Source organism: Sphaeramia orbicularis, chromosome 7, assembly GCF_902148855.1.
Source record: "Sphaeramia orbicularis chromosome 7, fSphaOr1.1, whole genome shotgun sequence".
NCBI classification, from domain to species: Eukaryota; Metazoa; Chordata; class Actinopteri; order Kurtiformes; family Apogonidae; genus Sphaeramia; species Sphaeramia orbicularis.
In genome coordinates, this window is record NC_043963.1 from 12,076,216 (window position 1) to 12,100,773 (window position 24,558).

Consider the following 24,558-nt stretch of genomic DNA (forward strand, 5'->3'; position numbering starts at 1 on the left):
TGTTCTGTAAATTTGCTTTGTGCCAATAAAAAAACAAAACAAAACAAAGCAGTTCTGTCTGGTACAGATACAACAGATAGATATTATTGCGTAAATAATGACAGTATTTATTTATTTATTTATTTGTTTATTTATTTGCACAAATAAAACAAGAGCGGATTCTGACTTTTTTCTCATAATAATAAAAAAAACACATGCATATAGATAGATAGATAGATAGATAGATAGATAGATAGATAGATAGATAGATAGATAGATAGATAGATAGGACCTTTTTTTTTTTTTTTTATCTTTTCTTCCAGTCGCCCTAATCCTCTTCTGTATTTATTTACAAAGATTAAAAACTTTGAAATGTTACTCATAAATTGTTCAGCCATATCCGCTCAGTCATGTCTTATTTGTAATAATGATTCAAGTTAAAGTGGATTGAATAATCTACACCTGAATTTAGGTCTTTTCACATCTGTACCTGCATAAAACCCGAGGATAGCATTGTTAATGTAACGGTAAAAACATGGTTAAAGTTATAGCCTCTGATTCGACGCGTCTTGCTCATATCCCATGGTCCTTTGCGGTGTGGTATTCGTTTTGTCGCGCGCTAAACCTTTAAACATCACATTCAAGACGTTGTTCGAGCTTCACGTCCCTTAGATGTTTGAGCATATATGTCACACATTTAAGTCGGTTTTAATCAGTTGTTCACACCGTAACTGTGAACGTCTCCTCTCTGTCGTACTTTATTACCACACCGTTTCCGTGTTTACATCCGGGCATTCAGAAGACTTGCTCTCTGGGCTACATGCGGAGGACGCAGTTTCTCAGTCTCCGCCCAGGGGAAAGTCCCCGGACTCGTGGCAGAAAGTGCTCTGGATAGTTCCAGTGTTGGTCGGTGCTCGTACCGTCATTCAGCGGAGATGTTCATTGAGTTGAACTGAGCTGGGTAATCACCGACCAACTTTGTCAGCTGATCGTAGTCATGCAAGTAAGCGGCACTGACGCTTAACAGAACGGGGCTCATTCTCCGAATGCACTTTTTGCGTAATAGTAGTTAAAGAAAGAAAGAAGTCTGACTGGAGCCATGAAATAACTATTTAAGCCCATCTACATTTTACCATGAGGTGTCTGCCCTGCTGTATTCTATTTGTGATTAGTTTGCTATTTAACTTTGCATTTCCATTACAATAATGCAACGTCTGGTGCATTTATGAAAATACACAACTACAAGAAAGAAAACATTCAAGATTTGTACATTTTTTAAAAAAAAATGACAGACACTATTTCCAAAACATAATTATGTTGTGTAAGGGAGAAAAAGTGCAACTTTCATATATAGTGGCTTAAATACAAACTACGAACTTGTATTGAATTTGGCAAGAAAATAATCCATTTTGTTTTTTATGTTGTCAAAAAATAATTTTATTCCATGTAAAGTCTGCACATTTTGGCAGATGGACAAAGTTAGAATAGATTTCCGGCTCCTTTTTGAGCAATACGTACTGAATTTATTTTGTTATTGCTAGTGTACATGGCAATTGCTATTTTGTCTTGATCACCTTTGTTTATGAATTTTTTTGCTCTTCCATTAGTTCCTTGCACACAAAAGATGTTTGATTTTTTTCTTCTGCTCAAAACAAATGAATGAATGAATGAATGAATTTAGGCCTCTAATAATGTTAAAAAGTAAAGACTCATTCAGTTCATTTCAAAATGTTCCATATGTTTTTAGACCGGAGGAGCCATAGAGAGATGCTAAAGAGCCACATGTGGCCCCAGAGCCACAGGTTGCAGACCCCTGAACTGGACTGAAATGATTATGAGTGTTTTTCAATTCTACTTAAAATCCTACTTGGACACTCTTAACTTTTGCATTAACTCTAAAGCTGTGAAAACTAAAGCCTTATATAACGAATCTATCTATCTATCTATCTATCTATCTATCTATCTATCTATCTATCTATCTATCTATCTATCTATCTATCTATCTATCTATCTATCTATCTATCTATCTATCTATCTATCTATCTATCCATTTATTTAGTCATTTATTTAGTCATTTATTTAACTTACCTGTCTATGTATTTATATTTAATTTCTTCCTGCCTTACCTCGAGCATTGTTTTCTCCATGTTCTGTTGATCTATTTGTATACGGCATTATATAAATAAAGTTTTGAGAAAAAAAAAAAAAAGGATCGTTAGTGTTTACATCCTGGAACCACTAGCGTTAGCTCATGCTACTTCGGCTAAGTTTGTTTGTTGTCATGTTGACCGGCTACACGTGGGTAAGCTACTACCTACCTCCAGTTATGATGGGTGAATGTAGATGGATATGGAAGAGATTTAAAGTAATTCTGACAGCAACACAAGGGACTGTTCATGTACATGGTGTAGGATATTCTTATATTCAATAAACTGTTTATATGAAAATTATGTTGAAGATGCTCTCTCTATTTGAGCAAAAAATAAAGCCTTTTTCCCTAATTTGTTAAATTTTTACCGTCGTTAGCAAGTTTTTTAGGAACAAGAACTCTAACCATTAGTGATTTTAAGCATATTATCTTTGCTTGTGTGACATTTCTGAGACGACGTCATTAACAATAAATATAATGAATTAATCTCAAAAGCTAAACTTTATGCTAACATTAACAGTTAGCATAATGTAGCAGGCTAACCTGCTAGCTCGAATCCCACTATTATTATTTTTTTGTTATTATTATTAGATTCAGATTCAAATTTATTTGTCATTTTAGCATATAGAATACACAGAGACGAAACATTGTTCTCAGGTCCCCAACTATCAGCAGCATTTAGTTAATAGTATAAATTACTGATAAAAATAATAAAATGTTAAATACTGATATAAAAAAAAAAACAATAACAATCCCCCCCTCTAAAAAAAGTTTTATTTCTAAAGTGCACAGCAGTAAAGTGCCATTTTAAAGTGCATTCCGGGGCTCAAGTTCAGCAAGATATTATTATTATTATTATTATTATTATTATTATTATTATTATTATTATTATTATTAATAATAATAATAATAATAATAATAATAATAATAATAATAATGATAATAATATAGGACATTTGTATTGACAACATATAACTATAAAATGTTTAATAACTGGCTGTTGTGATATTTTAAGAGTCTGTGATATAAAACCTTATTTGTCCCATTTAACCTGAAGTCTCAAGTTACCAGACCTCACCTTTCAGCAGGTGTAGCCCGTGATTTTACCTGGTTTATCTTTATATGATATTTTACAGTTCCTGGGCTTAAAGTTATCATAGGTTTAGACCAGAAATGTGAATAAATTATGACAATTTCTAATGTAAAACATCCCGTGACCTGCTCAGACAGTTTTTAACATGTGTTTTGGGCGCTATCTAGTGGTTGGAAATGTAACCTGCAACCACTAACTTGAAACGAGACAAAAACTAAAGTTGATGAAGCAGAAAATGTAATCAGATTAACTCTGCACACTTTATTTAAATGAAAAATGTTGTCATTTTTCACTGCGGGTATTTTAACCGATTGTTATAGAAACAGTATGAGTTACCATTATTACCTTATGTGACTCTGTCATGGGACACTTAATGTTTTATTGATAAAACATTGAGTCAGTGAACCAGCAACAGAATCCTGAAACTGAAGCAGCAACCTGGAAACAGACAGGAGATGGTTTATTTACACCTCTGTCTATCCTGCTGCAAACCATTATTTGTCAAACTATAGTTAGCTTTATTTCCTGTGTCTTATATGAGCTTAATATTTCATTTTTATCTATTAAAACATTAGACAGACTTTTAGTTATTGCCACACTCCTAGATTTAATGAATTAGTGTCTTAACAATCATTATAAGCCTTATGTATTTTTTAATCTCTCCCAAAAGTGTTTGTTGTCAGACAAATCACACACAAAAACTGTCGTATTTATCCACACAAATCAGTTACCTTAATATCTGTGGCTATTCTGTATTTATTGCTATAGGAAGTTTGTGTATATTAGCAGTAGATATCTCCCAGTTGAATATTTTCCAGCATTTTCATCATACACTGAGCCAATATTGTGATGTTAATATGTTGGAAGAATTATATTGTAATACTATACAGTGTGACGCAGTGTCGTTTTGCATTATCTCCACTGAATAGGGCTGCTGGGTCTCCATTTTCCCTGTGGTGTCACCTTTCTGCACGACAGAGGGAGAACAAAGACACCCGTTTTTCCCCGTCAACTCCACCAGAGGGAGCACGAGGCCCGGAGCATCCTCATTAACGCAGTCTGACATGAACACAGACGCACTAACAGACATACGTTACGGCACTGGATTAGGCTGCAACAAAAAGATTAAAGCGTCACATGGTAGCCCCTCCAAATGGTGCCTGCCGGTAACCTAGTTCCCTCTCTGAGAGATATCCCATCATTCATGTGGAGTGGGCGTAGGCTCCCGCAGCAGCAGCATCACAAAGGTTGGGCTCCTCCCTGCTGTATCCTGGAGAGATAGAAGGAGGGAGGGTGGGGGCGCCGGAGAGAGGATCAGGGTCAGATGAATTCCAGACTGAGTGACGGAGGCAGCGTTTGCAAATGAAGAGGAGAGAGTGGGCGCATGTGTTTGAGAGAGAACAAATCAGTTAGGGTTTGAAAGAGAGAGAAGAGGAAATTCAGACAGGAGGAGGAAGGGAACATAAAGGCAGGAAGGACAAGGGGCAGCAGGAGAAAAAAAAAAAGGAGGAAGACAAGAGGATCCAGATTAAGACTGAAGATGGCTGAGCCGGAGCTGAAATCACGGAGCAGCCGGGAGAGCGTTGCCAAGGCGGCAAGCCAGGAGAAGATGGGAGGTAGGTAGAGTACAGTGCATGCTCACACTCCTGTAGACACCACATGGTGCAGAGCTTCATTTTCCGCCATGCGCTCTGATGCAACATTGCCTGATCCAAAGCTACATCCTGGTTGATGACACCACACTGACACATTAGGATTGTATAGGAGATGAAGAAGGTGACAAGTGGGGAAATATGATCTGTTTTACATAAAAATAGACCTTGTATATATTTGATGTAGTATTTGTTTATGTGAGCAGATGCATATTGGTGAGATAACCACCACTGTTTACTCCAAGGTCTTTAAAATCACCCTGTTGAACCAGTTTAACCTGCATTTATCCACACTTTAGTGGTTCATACTCAGCAGTTTATGACGTTAAGATCTACTGGATCCACTCCTTTGTCCTGTTCTTTTCCATGTGTATGTAGCCCAGGGGGTTTTATAGTTAAGGAAAAAATATAAACTAGCAATGAAAAATTATGTCAACTGAAATATATTTATATAAAAAAGCTTAAAAAATCATGAAAGCTAAAAACTTAAGTACAATGACACACACAAGTCAAATGAAAACTTAGACATACATGCAGGTAAAATCACTTGTCTTTCCCTCAGTAAATTGTACAATTGTGTATCTCAAATAAATGTTGGATTTGTGTATCATTGCAATCATTTTTAGCAGCTGCAACCAGGGAACCATGTGGGAAATATGTAACCCGTATAGACCGTAGCTATTTTTGTCACAACTTCCAGATGATTTTGTTAGTCTTTCCCAAGTGATGTATCACCATCTATTATAATATTATCCTCTGAATTTTGCATTTTTTAGTGAAAATCAGGTATTTTCCTGTATTTAATTTACTGATCATCTAGAGGTTCATTAAAACACGAAATATTTCATTAACCTCCTAAGACCCAGGAAATGTCAGCAAAGTACAAGCTTTTTTTGTTTTTTATTAAATAAGTGCCTGTATTGGAAACATCATGATGCAACAGTTTTTTCAAATGCAGTTTTTAAAATTTTTATGGAATGTCCTTTGTGGTGGACAGTTTTCTTTTCTTTTTTTTTCTATAAAGTTGTGAAACTCTTGTCCACAAATGTGAACAGAAAACCCATAGCCGGGTCTTAGGAGGTTAACCAAACAGAAAAACAAGTGTCTCCATCCACTGTCATTTATCAAAGTCCATGGGTTTTACTGGTGAATCAGTGTTGTAGAAGATGTTTCCACGTTCACTACGGAGTCTCTGAACGTCCAAATAGTCATATCTGATGATCATGAAAAGATGAAAAACTGCATTTTACACCAGTTATTTACATGTTTTGACAGGATTAATGGATCAACAGTTAAACATTTTAGATCAGTAGATGCTTTTGGTGCATGCGGTGGGTGTTTGGGTCTTTATGGGTTAACTATTATGCTTCAGATTTGTTTTTGTTTGATGATCTATAAATAAATCAATCAATCATAGGGTTTCCTCTAAATACCTGAAAAACTAACTCTTAAATTAGATAAAAGTGAGCTAAAACTGATATCTCAAAATATGAATAAAACTAACTGTAACTGAACTGACAGACTGAATAAAACTAACATAATCATTCTGGTTCAGTCGTTTATATTTAATTAACCAAGAATGCAAAGTAAACTTCATGTACGTCAGATATTTAACCATATTGTGTTTCTGTTCTGCCCTCTTTTCTCCAGCGGCTGAAGCAGACCCGGATCAGGACGGTCTGATCGTGGAGCGTCCCACGTCCCCGTCCACCCCCATGGTCCCGGCTCCGTCAGCCTCCACCCCCACCGACGGAGCCCCCGCCAAAGGGGAGAAGATCGAACTCAAACGCAGCATCACCCTCTTCAACGGCGTGGCGATGATCATTGGCACCATCATCGGCTCAGGGATTTTCGTGACTCCCACTGGCGTTGTCAAGGAGACCGGCTCGGCGGGGCTCTCCCTGGTCGTCTGGTCAGTGTGCGGGGTCATATCCACCATGGGCGCCTTGTGCTACGCTGAGCTGGGCACCACCATCGCCAAGTCGGGCGGAGACTACACATACATCCTGGAGGTGTACGGCGAGCTGGCAGCCTTTCTGAAACTGTGGGTGGAGATGCTCATCATCAGGCCGTCGTCGCAGTACGTGGTGTCGCTGGTGTTTGCTACCTACCTTCTGAAACCGCTCTACCCGAGCTGCGCTGTTCCGGACAGCGCCGCCAAGCTCATCGCCTGCCTCTGCCTTAGTGAGTACGACAAAGTACCAGGGTGATCATCAACGTACAGGCTGTTCACAAAGTGTCTTTACAATGAAAAAAACGTATTGTATTGACATTTGTGTTATATTGTAAATGTATTGAGATATGTTCATCAGGTTTGTTCTATGTACTCAGTAGTTATCAACATTTTTATCACACTGTGGGATCATGTGCTGTCGAATCATTGGTCCATTTTCTTCAATGAGAGATCAATTACTGCAAATGTTTACCTTGACCTTTTGACTGAATATATGGCACCACAACTGGATGACCTTCAACCAACCAAAATACTCCAGGTAGATGGTGCACCACCACATTAGGGATTGCATCCTACAGGTTTCTACAAGTTAAATTTAAGACTTTTTTTTTTTATTTTGGAACAGCAGTTTATATTACAGAGCATAACATGTATATCATGAGCAGTTTGGGACCTACTGCCATGCACATATTTTCTAAATTTCAATAACTATGTACATATTGGGAGAGAAAACTTGTGTAGAAATTGACAAAAATAGATAGATAGATAGATAGATAGATAGATAGATAGATAGATAGATAGATAGATAGATAGATAGATAGATAGATAGATAATCAGGGAGAAGGGATTAGATGAGGTTAAAAACTATAATAAAAGCAGAAACAATGAGAATAAGGTACAGTCAAAGTTACAGTAAATTTAAGACTTTTTAAGATCTTTTTCTTAAAACAGAATTTAAAATTTCACCTCCTATTTCACGGCCATACTGTCAAAAATTTGTGATTCCTAGAATTTAGGAAATATGTGGGGGACATGTATGTATTTACTCCAACATTTTGATTCCCACCATTCCAACTCAATTCAGTTTCACTACAAATTTGTCAGTCATTTCAATTTCCATACAAATTGAAATGGATGGATTGGAATGGATGGAACTGAGTTGGCTAATGTTACTTTCTTTGCGGCTTGAACATTTCCCAGACACATTTAAACACAATACAGTGAACAAGTTTATGGCAACATAACTTAAGCCCTACTATATCAAATTTAAACCCTTTTAAAGACTTTTTAAAGGTATTATTAAATGCAGCTTTGCAAAGTCAAGTCTTTCAAGACTTTTTAGAGGGGATGTATTTTGCTAAACCCACTTTTATTAGTCTGTGGTTCATTTATTTGTGTATTTGGACCCTAATAGTTCTAAAAGTTTGAATTTGACCCCTCCAGGTTCTGCAAAGCTATCTTTATATTCATTTTGGCAAAAATCAAGTGGATTTCTACAACCTGTTTCAATTCCTTCTCAATTTGTTACGTTTTATAAATAGTTACGTCATGACATTTGCACATATAAGGTCAAGACTTCCGATGAACATTTGTCCGAGTACGACATAACTGTTTGTCAGCAGCAGCGGTTGTAGTAAAAACTGAAAATATGTCCAAACTTTGAACTGATTACCTGAAATATTCAGTTGTTGGTTGAACGGGACAGAGCAGTACAGTCAACAACCGGGAGGGGGCGGGGCCTGAAATGGCTTATGTGCATTTAAAGGGCCAGCGCTCAAAACGACCTTTCTGGTGTCATTACTCAGAAATAGGGTTGAAGATGGGCCTGTGGAGTTGAATTAATGAAGAATTCAGACCCAAGCATAGCATTTACAGTTTATGTAGACCACAGGGAAATGTTTGAAAATGTATAATTCCACTTAAAAAAGCAAAATGTCATTCCTTTAAGACCCTGCGGGAACCCTGTGCATTTTGGTGGGTTCATAAATCAAACATTTCCAGACCGGTGGATTGGAAGGGATGGCCCAGTTCCCTAACCACCTCATCCACCAGATATCACTCCCCTGGATTTCTTTCTATGGGGTTATGTTAAAGATGTCATGTATGGACATAATCAACCTGAAGCAAAAGCTCACTGTTGCTATTGACACCATTGACGAGACTATGATTCAGCCAACATGGCAACAAATCCACTACCGTCTGGATGTGCTTCATGCAACTAATGGTGTCCATATAAAGGTGTATTAAATGAGGAAAAAAACCCTCAACATCTACATTATATAGATATGCTTATTTATTTGCTTTTGAAATAAATGTGTTAAATTGTAAAGCAACTCTATGGACACCGTGTACTTCAACAAATTTCTGATTGTAATATGTTTTCATCTCCCTCTTCCTTCAGCCTCACTGACCTTTGTAAACTGTATCAGCGTAAGAGCAGCCACGAAAGTCCAGGACCTGTTCACTGCCTCCAAGCTGCTCGCCCTCATCATCATCATCCTCTTCGGGTTCATCCAGATTTTCACTGGTGAGTTTTTATCAGAGAAAGCTAGACTTGTCAGGGAGTGTATGTGAAGCTTTCTTTTTTTTTTTTTTTTACACTTATATTATAATACAAAACAAACATAAGGGACATTTGGGATACATTGACCATAAAAAAAACCTTTGTGACTAACAATTTGTTTTAGTAATGTGACACTGAAATGAAAATTGTCCGTTTCTTCCATATATCATGACACTGTTCTCCTCGAGTCGTGTATGTGAAGCTTTCTGATGCAAAAAGAATCCACCAAAAACATAAAGAAACCACAAATGGTGACCAGAATTTTAACAGTCACATATTAATATTTAGAATTAACACATCGCTACCAGCTGGGTTTACATATCTAGTTTCTATTTTGAGTGGAAACAAGTTGTGCAAGTTACTACACTACAGTTCTAGTTTAATGTTACGACTTCTACCAAGAAGGTGATCATTGATCTGTGTTTTTTCCTGAAGGCACAAAAACAACTGCGTTGATTTTCGTGACACTTGATTGAAGAGAATAACTTGGCGACAAGTACCTCAGTTACATATTTTAAAATGTAACAAAGAGTAAATGTATTGTACCTGTCAAATACAGTTAAAAAGAAATCAGTTAAAGATTAACTCTGGACATTTTGGAGACGCATCCATTAAAAGAGGCGGAATTTTTACAGTAAACTAACCAGTGGCACCAACTGGTAAAATGGATGAAAAATATAGTCGCAGAAAAAATTATTAGACCACTCCTTGTTTTCTTCAATTAATTGTTAATTTTAATGCCTGGTACAACTAAAGGTACATTTATTTGGACAAATATAATGATAACAACAAAAATAGCTCATAAGAATTTAATTTCAGAGCTGATATCTATCTATTTTCCATGTTTTTTTTGATAATAACCAAAATCACTTAATTTCTTACATCAATACAATGCCATTGTACTGACAAAAACAGTGCTTTTAGGCATTCTATGTTTTCTTTTCAGTCTGTTTTAGTCACATGATACACACAGGAGTTAGTACTTGATTACATAACCATTATTTTGATGACTTTTGATGGTGTAATCATTTTTTCCTTGACTGTAGGTAATTATTTGTGCTTTGTTTGTACTATTGTAACTGTAAGAGCACTTAAAGTTAACAAAACTGTAGGTAAAAACATTTATAAACACAGCCAGTATTAAAATATAACTTAATAATTAGTAAAACTCTACCTTACAATTTGTTGTTAAAGTTTTCTGTTGATACCTTTCGCTGACATTTTCCAATAAATGTGTTTTTCTGATCTCATAAATAGCGTAAAAAACCCCTTCAGAGGCAAATAACCTGCAGAGCAAAACATTGCTTTATGTTCCTAATTAACTACTTTATTAATTCCCAGCAAGCAAAATAAATAATACTTGTAAACTTTAGCTTCTTCATCTCGTCCAATAGCTTTATACAACATTATCTCCACTCTTACATCTCTATAATGGGACTGTGGACACGCAGGTTTATCGCTTTTGTCTCTAATGATCAACAAATTGTTGACCAACACTAATGAGTCCATCCGAGCAGACTGCCCTCCTTTCAGCTGCTGAGTCTGAACACAAGGCCTGTGTGTGTGCAGCCATGTGATTGCATCTCAGTGAGTGCCCGACCATGTGCATGTGGATCTGTGCGTGTCTACTTTCAAGTTGCCGCCCAGCGTTGATTAATGTCACCCGTGACTCATCGGCATAGTGTGTATTTAACAGAACATTAGAAATTGATGAGGTCGGTTAACAAAGTGGAAATGAAATACAAAACAACTGCCGGGGGCAAGAAATCATGTCTCTGCATGTGGTAATAAATTATTTAAAGGGATTTTTTTTTGTGTGTGTAATTGAGATTTTCTAAAGCGTCTTTGTGATAAATAAGTGGTTTTAGTTTTTCTGATGCATCTTTGAAATTAAAACAGCGCGGGAAGGACGTGTACCCGGCGTTTACTCCTGCTACATCTGCTCCTCTCACCCCCCTTGCGAAGCCACACCCACCACCATTGTGCTCTACACTCCGTCGCCATGGAAACTAGGCGGCGAGGCTTGCCGGCTGTTGTCACACTATGGTCTTTCAGAGCCAAAAAAGGGAAGGACAGAGTGTGAAAATAATGCACGTGCAACAGGCCTCAAGGAAAGGGAAAGTCATTACCATGTGAAAACGGCAGGTACAGATGAGAATAACCCGAATAATATCAGCGGATTTAAGCACAAACCTGATCGACTTATAAAACCCAGATACAGTGGATTTGACTGAACTGTTCCCAAAGAGGATTGGAGGTTTAAAAAAAAAAAAAAGAAAAAAAAAGAAAAAAAATTCATGCTCATTTCTAAATGTCAGCCGAGCAGAACCTCATTATGGTACAGGCACATCAGAAGAGATGTTTGACCCAGAGTTTAGACCGGATACTTTCTGGTTGAAAATGTCACGTCTATCAATAACACAGCAGACACTGACCATGCTCGATAATAACAGCAGACTAAGACAGTTTTTATTCTTTATTTAGGATCAGTTACCACCACAGTACCTAAACTGTACTCCTTAGGATCCACAGAGAAAAACAAGAGAAGGCATTCACACATCACAAAATAAATGAACCACAATGTATAACAGAAGAAAAAGAAAAATATAACAATAAGTTGCAACAAATGATACAATAAGAAAATAATTTGTATGTAAGTACTGCACAATAATACAGTATAACTGATCAGTGAAGCAGGTTTTATGCGGGTCATTAAAAAGCATTAAAAGTCAATAAATAGATTTTGTGAAAATTAAGGCCTTAAATGGCATTAAAAAGTATTAAATTCGATGTCCAGTGGTATTAAAAAATTAGATACACTTGATGGGAAAAAAAAAACTTTGTTATTCACCATTTATTTTGATTCTATAAACATTTAATAATTTTGATCGGAAGTATAGTGTAATGATTGACAGGCAGAACCCTTTAATTGTCTATTGTTTATGGCTGATACACGAAGTCACAACACCGGATGCTTGGAATGCAATATGCTGTGAGTGTGCTCATGCCGTGGTGAAAGAGCAGAGGGGATATTAGCAAATGTCGGAAAAATAGGAAATTGCAAGTTTCAGCAGAAGTAATTGGAGGAGGAACTATTCAGAACCTGGTTAAAGCCTGTTAATGGTAAACTGTCATAAAACTATGCATAAACTGTATCTGCAGTTGGACATGGGCATTAAATTTGTTTAAAGTGGCATTAAAAAGGGCATTAAAAAGCATTAAATTAGATTTGTTGATACCTGCAGAAACCCTGAACTGTAATCGTAAAGAAAAACCCAAAGGTATTTACTTCAAAATAAGTAATGCTGTTAGTACCAGAAGTGGTAAAAGTACACACAGACTGTTCTCAAGTACAAGTACAATGACTCACACAGAAGTACTGATGTACTTTCTTAATTGCAGTAAAACGAAGTACTGGTTTTGTGCAAAAAAAAAAGACCTGTAACTTGTAACTTTTTTCTTTTTTACATTTTACGCCTTGTTTTGCCCTTTACCTCATTTTTGTCATGTTGAATAAGACCTCAGATTACAGTTATTTTCTTTCTTATGCTATTGATGTCACAAAAGCCAGTATAAGCTTAAATCAAAACCGATAAAATGAACGAAACAAGCATTAAATTCCATAATCAGAGGGTACAAGTGTGTGTCTTAGTGTATTTTATGTGATTTTCATCTTAAGTCTTTTTTATGTTTTACGTTGTTTGTGTCTTTTTTCTTTTTTGTGTATTTTTTTTGTGTTATTGTTAAATCCATTTATATTAAAATCAGTCTTGATGATGTATCACTGTGCACAATAATGCAAGTAAATCCTCCTTGAATGCATTAAGAACAAAATAATGAACCTGTTTCAAAATGCAAGGAGTGGAAAGAACATATATTTAGGCTGAAACGTAAGTAATAAAAGTACTTGTACTTAATTGCTTCCAACATCTCTGATCTCACAAGTAATCTGGTTGAATTCAGTGATGTTTGAGTCGGTTTAACACAGCCTTATGTGTTACTTTATATAAATTTGGTTTCATTTAAAGGCAACATGGGATGTAATAATAATAATAATAAAAATGATTATTGGTGTGTGTTTGCTCATAGTGTAAGTCTGTAGGTTTTAGTAAAGTACAGATCTTTGGTGTATTTCAAGTTGGTTCATGTTTACAGCCGTTTGTGCATCATTTCCACAAGTCAGTGTCTTTTAACACCTAATAACTTTCATAAAAACTCTTAAAATGTTGCCTTTTTGTGTTTATATTTTTTCTGTGTAGGTGATGTTCCATATCTGACTCTAGAAAAGTCATTTGAGGGCAGCAAATGGGGAGTGGACCACATTGTCCTGGCTCTGTACAGTGGTCTCTTTGCTTTTGGAGGCTGGTAAGGCATATTCGATGTTTAAAAAAAAAAAAAAATCTGTGTTGTAATTTCAGCTTTTATTTTCTGACAAAAACTCACCTTGAACTGTGTTGATCTTTTCCAGGAACTACCTGAACTACGTAACCGAAGAGATGATCAATCCAGAGAGGTGACTTAAATGTGATATAGGTTGTTTTGAGAATTAGCATGATAACACTCCTTTATAAATGAGCCTGTTCACCATCAGCTGATTGCATGGAGAACCAACCAAAGACTTTTCTAGTGTCATTACACAGAAATAGGATTGAAGATGGACCTGTGGAGTTGAATTAATGACGAATTCAGACCTAAGTGTAGCATTTACAATTTATGTAGACCACAGGGGAATGTTTTAAAATGCATAATTCCATTTAAAAAAAAAAAAAAGCAAAATATCACTCCTTTAAAGCTATAGCTCTGTTGCAGCTGCCTATTTCTGGCATCTCTCAGTTTCCCACTCATACACATCCCACGTAATAAGCCCAGGAAATGAGAAAAAGAGTGTTTATTTATGTATTTACTCATCTCTTCCGGAAGGACCCCATGGGACCTATTTTTTTTTGGAAAAGAATTGGTATTGGCGAGAGAAAAGCAATTTTTTGATCCCCTTTTCATTATTTATGTATCATTTACACATATGATGTTTGTTGGTTTAAAAGAGAATTTTACGTCAAGAAAGTTGCAGTTTGATATATCTATGATCTATTCTGAGGCTCTGAAGATGTTTGAGGTACAAAATGACCAGACTATAGTGGTTTTCACCTCTTTTAATACTTTTTTTTTACTTCCCTCTTAAAGACGACGATGAAATATGCAGAGGTAACAGTTATTTTGGTGTTCAGCAAATCCTTAAAAAGTCATAAATGTGATTGTCCTAAATTAATGCCTTAATTATTCTTAAACTCGAAGGTCTTAAAAATGCTACAGACACAGTAAATGATATTGCTATATATGCATTGGAAATCTTTGAATAGAATTAGTCCAATGTGTAATTAGTGTTGATCATATTATCATAATAGAGATGGGAACAATCATTCATACCAAGTCATTACACTAAATGAATGCTTATATTGTCCCAGTTGGTGCTTGAAGTGTTGAATTTAATAATGATGCATGTTAAGATTACAACATTTAATTAGCATGGCTCATCACTAGACACAGCTACTCAGATAATTAACAGTTCTGTCACTAATCAGATAACATGAAAAGCTATTTTTTACCAAGGACATACTTAAAGGTGCGGGAGACTTTCTTGACCAATTTTTCATCAGATCTGTAAAACCTCAGTCATAACCTCAGTAGCACGAATCTGTAATTACTGTGATTACTGAATCTGTGATTACTCACCTGAATCTCTTGCGTTACGGTGAACAATTTCGAAGTGCCATCCACCATAAACAAACCATTTGTTTACAAACCGAGCCGGGAGGTAACTCGGGCATCTTCGGAATTTTGTCGCCACATGCATTGTGGGAAAGGGAGGTTCGCGCAGCCACCTGACAGCGGCAGCAAAACCATATAGCCAGGGAGCCGAAGTATCAAAAGCTCAATAAAATGGGTTGACCCTGACATGGTCTGCCATATTTTTTATTTGTGTTTTTTTTGTTAATTTTCATCCTAAGGACCAATATCTAATCAGATCATGTTACTGGAATGGTTGACTCATTTTATTGCAACTTTAACCCTTTCATGCACGAATTATGAGAATCTTAATCAAAATTTTTTCCTGAGTGTTTTTATTCCTCTTTAGGCATGAAAAAAACAATGCGATTGAAAATTTTCTTCTGAAAAAAAAAAAAAAAAGTAAATAAAAAAAAAAAAAAAAAATAAAAAATACATTAAAAAAAAAAAAAATTCTTATTAACCTATTTTTCATGAAGTTGCAAAAATGTCCACTCAGCTGGACACCACACGTTTAATTTTTGATGCACAGAAACATGTATTTACTGATAAATTGTTTGAAAACTATGGGGAGGGCTTGTGATTCTGGGGGTTTATGCTCAGGAGAGATCTACATAGTGATACCAGTTCATGTCAGAAAAGATATGTAGTGTCTTAAAACTTTAATAAAAATATGTGAAAAAAAACAAAACAAAAACAACAAAAAGAACAAAACCCATGAATATATGAGAACAGCTGTAGAGTAGCTGTCCACTGTAGTGACCAGTATGCATGAAAGGGTTAAACTACAGTACATTTTACATCCACACTCAGCCACAGTGTGTACTGTATATAAAAGTTTGTGTTCATTCATCTGAACATAAGTAAGTAATGTTGCCCCATACAGCAATCTTTCCAGCATATTCACTGAGTAGGCTGCGTCCGTGTGTGTTAGAGGGTGGGGGTGGGCATCTTTTATTACAATGCTGTTTAACCCACCCTGCCAGTCTTTTTTGCTGTCTTCTTGGGTGGTGAGGGTGAAGGTTTATCCCAGAGCAGTATCTACAGGGTGCCACCTGCTTGATGCAATAAAACAATGACATAATAAAGTCATTTTGTTGTATTTCAGTTTCTTGTGTGGCACATTTCTATTGGAAGAACAGAGTTATGTTGAAATTAAAAAGATGCCTAGGCCATGATTTTTAATAATGTGGACATTAACAACCATGTTAAATATCCAGTGTGTCTTTTGGAATTTTGAGACTAGCTTAAAATTCTATTGAGGTTCTGGGCCAGTATTGCCAACTAGTAGAGAAATCATCACAGATCTATTGATTCTAGTTGGATTTTTATAATTTTTTTCTGTGGAATGAGTATATTGTTTGGTGAAAAGAATGGCATATTGGCTGATGTCATAACTTGGGGGAATAGTTGATTACCAGTGAAGTTATGTTGAAAATATTGGAAAAAAGTGAGAAAACACCTAATTTTTTTGCATTAAATTGAGCCAAAATCATGTAGAAGTGTGTTTTAAGAATATTTTTTTCATTAAAGGTTGTCACCATATGTGTTTTTTGCATGTGGAATGCATTTATTGACAGCTTACCCAGTCCACTGAGGATTGAAGGAAAATTTTCATTTTTCAAAATTTCATATCAAAAAATGAGGGGTACATACACTAATAAGGCCACAATTTTTTTTCCGCGATATTTCCAGCAGAGCAGACCCTCCAATTACTGGTCCTTAGGATCAAAATTAACAAAAAAAAACAAAACACAAATAAAGTGTGGCAGACCATGTCAGGTTCAACCCATTTTTGAGACTTTGGCTCCCTGACTGATATGATATTATATGGATGAAACACACACGACTCGAAAACGGCTGAAACGCGGAAACAGCTGGAGGAATATGCATAGAGGGAAGGGAGTTTCTGCCGTTTCCGTGTCGTGTCTTTAGCAGCTGTCGCTGCCAGACAGTGGCGCGAACTGGTGTTTCCCACAATGCACGTCGCAACAAACTTCCAAAGATGCCTGAGTTACCTCCCGGCTCTGTTTGTAAACAAAGGGTTTGTTTATGGTGGATGGCGCTTCGAAATTCTTCACCGTAATGCAAGAGATTCAGGTGAGTAATCACAGAAAGACTAACAGATTCTTGACACTTAGGCTGTGACTGAGGTTTTACAGATTTGATGAAAAATTGGTCACGAAAGTCTCCCGCACCTTTAATAAAGTATATGTGGTGTTGTCTGAAATGACCTTTGACCTTTCCCAAACAGGAATCTGCCTCTGGCTATCATCATCTCCATGCCGATAGTAACTGTGGTCTACGTTCTCACCAACCTGGCCTACTTCACCACCATCAGTCCTCAAGCCATGGTTGAGTCGGAGGCCGTTGCCGTGGTGAGCATCGACATGATTACATAACACTCGCAGAATTAAACCCAGATCTACGTGATGCACTTCCTCGTTTATAACCATCAATGACTATCCTGTCTGACAGAGTTTTGGAGAGTACCATCTCGGTGTCATGTCCTGGCTCATTCCAGTTTTTGTCGGACTTTCCTGCTTCGGAGCCGTTAATGGATCCCTCTTCACCTCAGCACGGTTGGTGACATTTAGGCTACGTTCAGACTGCAGGCAAATGTGGCCCAAATCTTTTTTTTTGCCCATATGTGACCTGTATCTGACAGTTTGAACAGCTCAAAGTATACATTATCTAAGGCTGCATTCAGACTGCAGGCAAATGTGGCCCAAATCATTTTTTTTGCCCATATGTGACCTGTATCCAATCTGTTGAAGACAGTTTGAACAGCACAAATCTGATTTTTTCAGGCCACTTTCATATGGGGTCCTAAATCCAATACGTATCCAATATTTTGCTATGCGACTTCAGTCTGAACAGCCAGGTCGCATTTATGTAACCTGTACGTCATTGAAATGTAACAAATGTCACAATTCTGTGTCCCAGGAGGTCGAGCGGGGTGGGGGTGGGGCACTTACTTCCGTGACAGTCTTGTAGTGTCACTGGAAAGGCCTCCAGAGAACGAATTCCTCCCCCCTGGTGGATTATCTGTGCATTGCATGTATCTAATTGTATACATCGACAAAAAAATAAAATAAAACAAGAAAAACAGCTACATCTATCAGCATACAACAAGAAAAAAAAATCTCACTCATCATGCAGAGGGCTTCAAAACTCATGTATCAAATATGATACGTTCAGCATTATAGGGTCAAGTGTGTTCTGTACCAGACTGCCCCCTGCTGGGGAGAGTTTGGAACTTCAATGCTACATAGAATCCATAGAATCCATAGAACATGTGTATCAGCCACACATGAATTTTGTTTTTCTGTCCTTTTTGGAACTAAATTTACCTCCATGTGGATAAAGCATGAACACAGTGTGTACATTTTATTAATCAGATAATAAAACATTCACACCACCCCTCTCATTCTCATTATGGTGAAACTTCCTTCTGAACACACCAGTTTCATCTGATTACGTCGTTTACATCAGCCGTTTTAATTCTCATGTTGCTCGTACTCTCATTAATTGTGGAATATTTGGTTGATATATGTGTATAATAATATGTCAGCAGGGTCTGTGAGGCTTATATAGGCCAACCGTTCCATCACAGAGTAATCAATAATCAATACCGGGCTTTCTCTCTCTTGTAGGTTGTTTTATGCCGGAGCCAGAGAAGGTCAACTCCCTGCTGCTCTGGGATTGGTTCACACGGATCTCTTCACACCAGTGCCGTCCCTCATATTCACAGTAAGACCCCGCTACTGAAAACAATTCACAGTACATGTGTTCAGCAGTAGAATCAGCACTGTAGGGTGAGCATGATCAGCATGAAGGTTTATGGAAGATATGTTTTAATTTTAATATTAGCAAATAAAGATTAAAAAAGGCCAAAAACTAGTTGTGAAAGCACAAAGATATAGGGAAGAATCAAAGTCATATTAATTAAAGCTTTACAAAATAAAGAGCTTATGACGCAATTTTGAGTCACAGTCTTCTAATTATGAGATAAGATCATTCTCAGATAATTGTGAGAAAAGACCTTTGAATTATGAGGAAAATTAAATCTAGTTATCAGTCATCATTTCATAACATGCAATATATTAACAAAAAAAAAAAAAAAAGCTAAAATCCAATAAAAAAAAAAAAGGGGGGGGGGGTTCATTTGTCATGTACAATGGTATAAATTGATATTGATTTGGAGTCACCAGGTCTTGTGTCATGAAGTCTTTGGGAAAAAAATTTTTCCATTAAAATGTTAATATAAAATAGAAGAAGCACTAAAATCTAAAAACATTTAAAGAAAGCACTAAAACTAAATAATCCAATAAAACAAGGTACACATCTTATTTGTCCAGTGTAGTAATTTAGAAATAATCCTTTATTAATAAGAATAATAAGAATAATGATAAGAATAATAATGCCTTTTGTTTTGTTGTACAGTGCTTTTCAAGAAACACACACTTTATATAAGTTAAAATTAGGTGGTATAAAGAAGAATGTACAATATTCATCATAGTATAAAACACAGTATAGAATAAAAATTAGTTCTGAAACCACAAAGATACAGCACCTATAGGGAAGAATCTAAGTCATATTAATTAAAGCTTTGTTGAATAAAAATCTTTTACAAAACACCTCGTGATGGTCTTTGAATTATGAGAAAGGATCATTCTCAGATGCGATATAAGACCTTTTAATCATATGAATAATTAGCATTAGTTATCATTCATAATTGTATAACATGTAATTTATTGAAAGAAATGCAGATTTTATCCAAAAAAATGCTTGAATCTAAAATAAAGGGGGGATTTGTTTCATTTGTTCAGTACAGGGACATAAATTGTTATTGATTTTTCCATTAAAATGTTATATATGTCTGTGTGTAATGTAAACTAGAAGAAGCACTAAAATGTAGAAACACAAAAAAAACAAAAAACTAAAATCCATTAAAACAAGGTGTATCTTATTTGTCCAGTGTAGTAATTTAGAAATAATGTTATTATCATTATCATTCTTATTATTATTACTACTACTTTTACAACTACCATTACTACTACTAATAATAATAATCCATTTTGTTTTGTTATATACGCTGTAAGACACTTTACATAAGTTAGAGCAAATAGTTACAAAGAAACATTTACAACATTCATAGTATAAAAAACATAGATTATAGAATATAGAAAAATTGTGGAATAATTTTAATAAAAACACTTGAAAAACATCACATGTTGAACAAAAGAACAAGAAACAATAAGTACTCCATGTCATCAGAACAAGTTAAATGTAATTCTATAAAGGTGAGTTTTGAGAGGAGAAAAATACAGTCGCGGAAAAAAAATTATTTGACCACCCTTGTTTTCTTCAATTTCTTGTTCATTTTAATGCCTGGTACAACTAAAGGTACATTTGTTTGGAAAAATATAAGGATAACAACAAAAACAGCTCATAGTAGTTTAATTTCAGAGCTGATATCTATCCATTTTCCGTGGTTTTTTTGATAATAACCAAAATCACTTGAGTTGTTAGATCAATATCTATGGCACAGGTGTCAAACATGTGGCCCGGGGGCCAAATCCAGCCCGCTAAAGGATCCGATCTGGCCGGTAGGATGGTTTTGTGAAATACAAAAATTACACTAAGATATTAACAATCCTTTTAGTTCAGGTTCCACATTCAGACCAACTCAATCTCAAGTGGGCAGGACCAGTAAAATACTATCATAATAACATATAAATAATGACAATTCCAATTTTTTCTCTTTGTAAATGTAAATATTTTCATGTATTTACACTAAAACAAAATATAATTTCGCAAAAAATGTGAATAACCTGAACAAATATGAACAACCTGAAATGCCTTCAGAATTTTTTTTTAAATTTTATCAATATTCTGTCTGTTATTAAATGTTTTGTGTCGGTAGATCCACTGTGATCTGTAAGTTATAATGTACATGTGTAATGATAAACTGAGACATAATATTGTTAAAATTACACTTATTTTTTCAGATTGCTCATGTTATTCACATCTTTTGAAAGGATAGTTTGTAGATGTAAACCTTTTCATAATGTAAATTTACTTTTTTCACTCTAAAACAGAGAAAAGTTTGGAGTTGACATTATTTATATATTATTACGTTATTATTTTACTGGTTCGGCACATTTCAGATCAAATTTAGCTGAATGTGGAACTGAACTAAAATGAGTTTGACACCCCTGATCTATGACATTGTACTGACAAAAACAGTGCTTTTAGGCATTCCATGTTTTCTTTTCTGTCAGTTTTAGTCACATGATCCACACAAGAGTCAGGACTTCGTTGCATAACTATTGTTTATGATGACTTTTAATGGTCTAATAATTTTTTCTGCGACTGTAAATGAATAATGGAACATATACAGGGGTTGGACAAAATAATGGAAACACCTTAAAAAATCAACAAAATATAATTTAACATGGTGTAGGTCCGCCTTTTGCGGCAATTACAGCCTCATTTCTCCGAGGTATTGATTCATACAACTTGTGAATCGTTTCCAAAGGAATTTTAAGCCATTCTTCAGTTAGAATACCCTCCAACTCTTTTAGAGACGATGGCGGTGGAAATCGACGTCTTACTTGAATCTCTAAAACTGACCATAAATGCTCAATAATGTTGAGGTCTGGGGACTGTGCCGGCCATACGAGATGCTCAACTTCATTAGAATGTTCCTCATGCCATTCTTTAACAATTCTAGCTGTATGGATTGGGGCATTATCATCTTGAGGTGAAGGTGTTTCCATTATTTTGTCCAACCCCTGTATTTATTTACATAGAGTTTATGGAGTATTGAGTCCGTATGCATGTAAGTAAATGGTGGGTTGTCTTTCGTGTCCTCTCAGTGTTTCCTGTCCATGATGTACGCCATCTCTCAGGACATCTTCTCCGTCATCAACCTGTTCAGTTTCTTCACGTGGTTGTGCGTCGGCATGGCCATCGCGGGCCTGGTTTGGCTGCGGATCACCAAACCGGATCTCCGACGGCCCATTAAGGTACAGTAACTCCGAGATGGAACTCCCAGGGAAAGTTTTAACGATGTAGAAACAACCGTGAGTTTTAAAGGTGATGTGAGAACTGCATCATCATATAATCTTACATTAGCCTAGTTGATATCCCACTTGTCCTGGTTTCATAAAGCGTCCGCTGTGTTTCCATGAAGGCACCATTGTGTCTCTGCTCTTGTTATTAGTCTGAAAGTAGCACCATAGTGTGTTTTCATGATAGGAAGAGGCAGCGTTTACACGAATAGATGACCCTTTGTTCTGTTTCATCATGGGAATATTACCGTGGACTCTTTCATCTCTACTTTGAGCCTCAGTGATCTCGGCCCATTTGTTTTATAAGAAAAGCCTCTTACAGGGAATCAGTGGAGCTCCTGAAATACACCCTTATGTGTGAACTAGTCACGAAATAAGAAACCGTCAGAGCATCTAAACTCAGTCTGACATGCAAATAACACATTATATTAGAAGCAGAGCTGATATGTTTCCAAAAATACTGCACGAATAGAAGATGTGGACAAAAATGTTCCTAAAAATCTTATTAGCTGATATTGATTTACTCTGATAAATGTTAGAGGTTGATTTTTGGACACAGAACATCAGAACATTTCACTTTGAAAAGATTAAAATGATAAGATGTTTGTTCAACATCAAAACATGCATGAATAGAATTAAGTTAAACATTGAAATATTTTTTTTTTCATGTTTTAGAAACATATGCTAATGCTAATGCTAGGTGCATTAGCTTTAGCATTTCCATAAGAGGATAATAAAGTGAGTTAACCTTTACCTTGATATAAAATTAAATAGTAACAATCATATCTCCTAACTGCTATAGATAACTGACACAATGTAATCATAAATAAATATAATACATATACAATAAAATTATATAATAATAATAATAATGATAATAATAATAATAATAATAATAATAATAATAATAATAATATTAATGGATTAGCTTTATATAGCGCTTTTCTATGAAAAAACAAATATATATTTATCAGACTTAACACTAATGCATTAAAATGTAAAATATTCTGGAATAGATCACAAATAAATTGATCTATCAATCCATCTATCAACAATATCTATTTAAATTACACGATGTATTTATGTACACGTATTGACTCTTGACTTATTGATGGCAAAGAAGCTGTACATGAATATAATATGCTGTGCTCAGTATATTATTACAGATGATTCTTGCTTCACTACATATCTATAGCACATATCTTTAATTTTAAAATTGTGTTTTTATTGTTTTAATTGTGTCTAATGTTTTTTGTTTCATGTATTATTATTATTATTATTATTATTATTATTATTATTATTATTATTATTATTATTATTATTATTATTAATATTATTATTATGTAACAGGGAATTAATGTGTGCTCAAATGAGGTAATATTTCAAGTTGGACAGTTTGAAATTGGCTGACTTTAACACTGTTTTATGCAAATGTAGCAATTTATCTTCTTAAGAAACATTACATGTGCGTGAGCCAACAAATTCCAGGACTGGTTTTCTAACTGTGGTTGTTTTGTCATCTGTGTGTTGTAACGTCCTCACCTTCCTTCCTCTTTCCTAACTGTAATAAACATCTTTATTTTGCGTGTTTTCGTCCTTCCTCTCAGGTGTATCTGTTCGTCCCTGTGATTTTTGTTTTGGGCTGCGTCTTCATGATCGTGGTGTCCTTCTGGGCCGCTCCCTTCGAGTGCCTCGTGGGCAGCAGCATTATTCTCACAGGTATCCCAGCGTACCTGTTGGGCTACAAGTGGAAGAAACCTCATGTGGTCAAGAAGATGCTGGGTGAGTGAGGCAGCTTGTTTCTTTTTCCAGTGGCTTCGTCTGTTTGTTCAGCGGAGCCCTGAGAAGCATTCATTACAGTTTGTTATGACATTCTTGTAAGGATATCTGCTCAGGAACAGCTGCGGGCACCGATACATGTTTTTTGTTTATGTGCTCGAAGACGGTGTCAGTCTAATGTTTAACAAAGTCTGAGTTGACCTGTAGTGACCGAGATGAGTTGTTTCTCCTCAGAAATCTTCACCATGTTCTGTCAGAAGATCTTCATGTCTGTTCCTGAGGAGAAGGAGCAACACAAGGCGGCTGAGTAACGCTGGGCAACATGAAGGACTCATTGTTTTCACCTGAACATTTCTACATTTATGACATGTTTACATTTAGTCGCTATTTCCTTGTGGTTTGGTTACAACTGTTTTCATCCTTTATTGAACCAGGCAGGTGGTTGTGGCCTGGGGATGGAGTCAGAGGAGGGTTTACATGAATGTATGCCTTTGTATCTTAGACTGTATATGAAGACGGACACCTC

General features: G+C 35.9%; 1 protein-coding gene across 1 annotated transcript; it reads left to right on the forward strand.

Annotated features, from left to right (window-relative positions):
• Nucleotides 1-770: 770 nt before the first annotated feature.
• Nucleotides 771-24,558, forward strand: LOC115423060 (large neutral amino acids transporter small subunit 1-like). Its single transcript, XM_030139765.1, has 12 exons — nt 771-982; nt 4,151-4,837; nt 6,524-7,057; nt 9,229-9,354; nt 13,650-13,755; nt 13,859-13,903; nt 17,429-17,552; nt 17,653-17,756; nt 18,831-18,927; nt 22,059-22,208; nt 23,861-24,035; nt 24,267-24,558. Exons 2-12 carry the CDS (start codon nt 4,762-4,764, stop codon nt 24,341-24,343), a joined length of 1,614 nt encoding a protein of 537 aa, XP_029995625.1. The 5' UTR covers nt 771-982; nt 4,151-4,761; the 3' UTR covers nt 24,344-24,558.

Coding starts and splice junctions, on each gene's coding strand:
- LOC115423060 (XM_030139765.1), top strand. CDS start 4,762: ATGGCTGAGCCGGAGCTGAAATCACGGAGCAGCCGGGAGAGCGTTGCC. Junction 4,838..6,523: donor AAGCCAGGAGAAGATGGGAG/GTAGGTAGAGTA, acceptor TCTTTTCTCCAG/CGGCTGAAGCAGACCCGGAT. Junction 13,756..13,858: donor CTCTTTGCTTTTGGAGGCTG/GTAAGGCATATT, acceptor GATCTTTTCCAG/GAACTACCTGAACTACGTAA.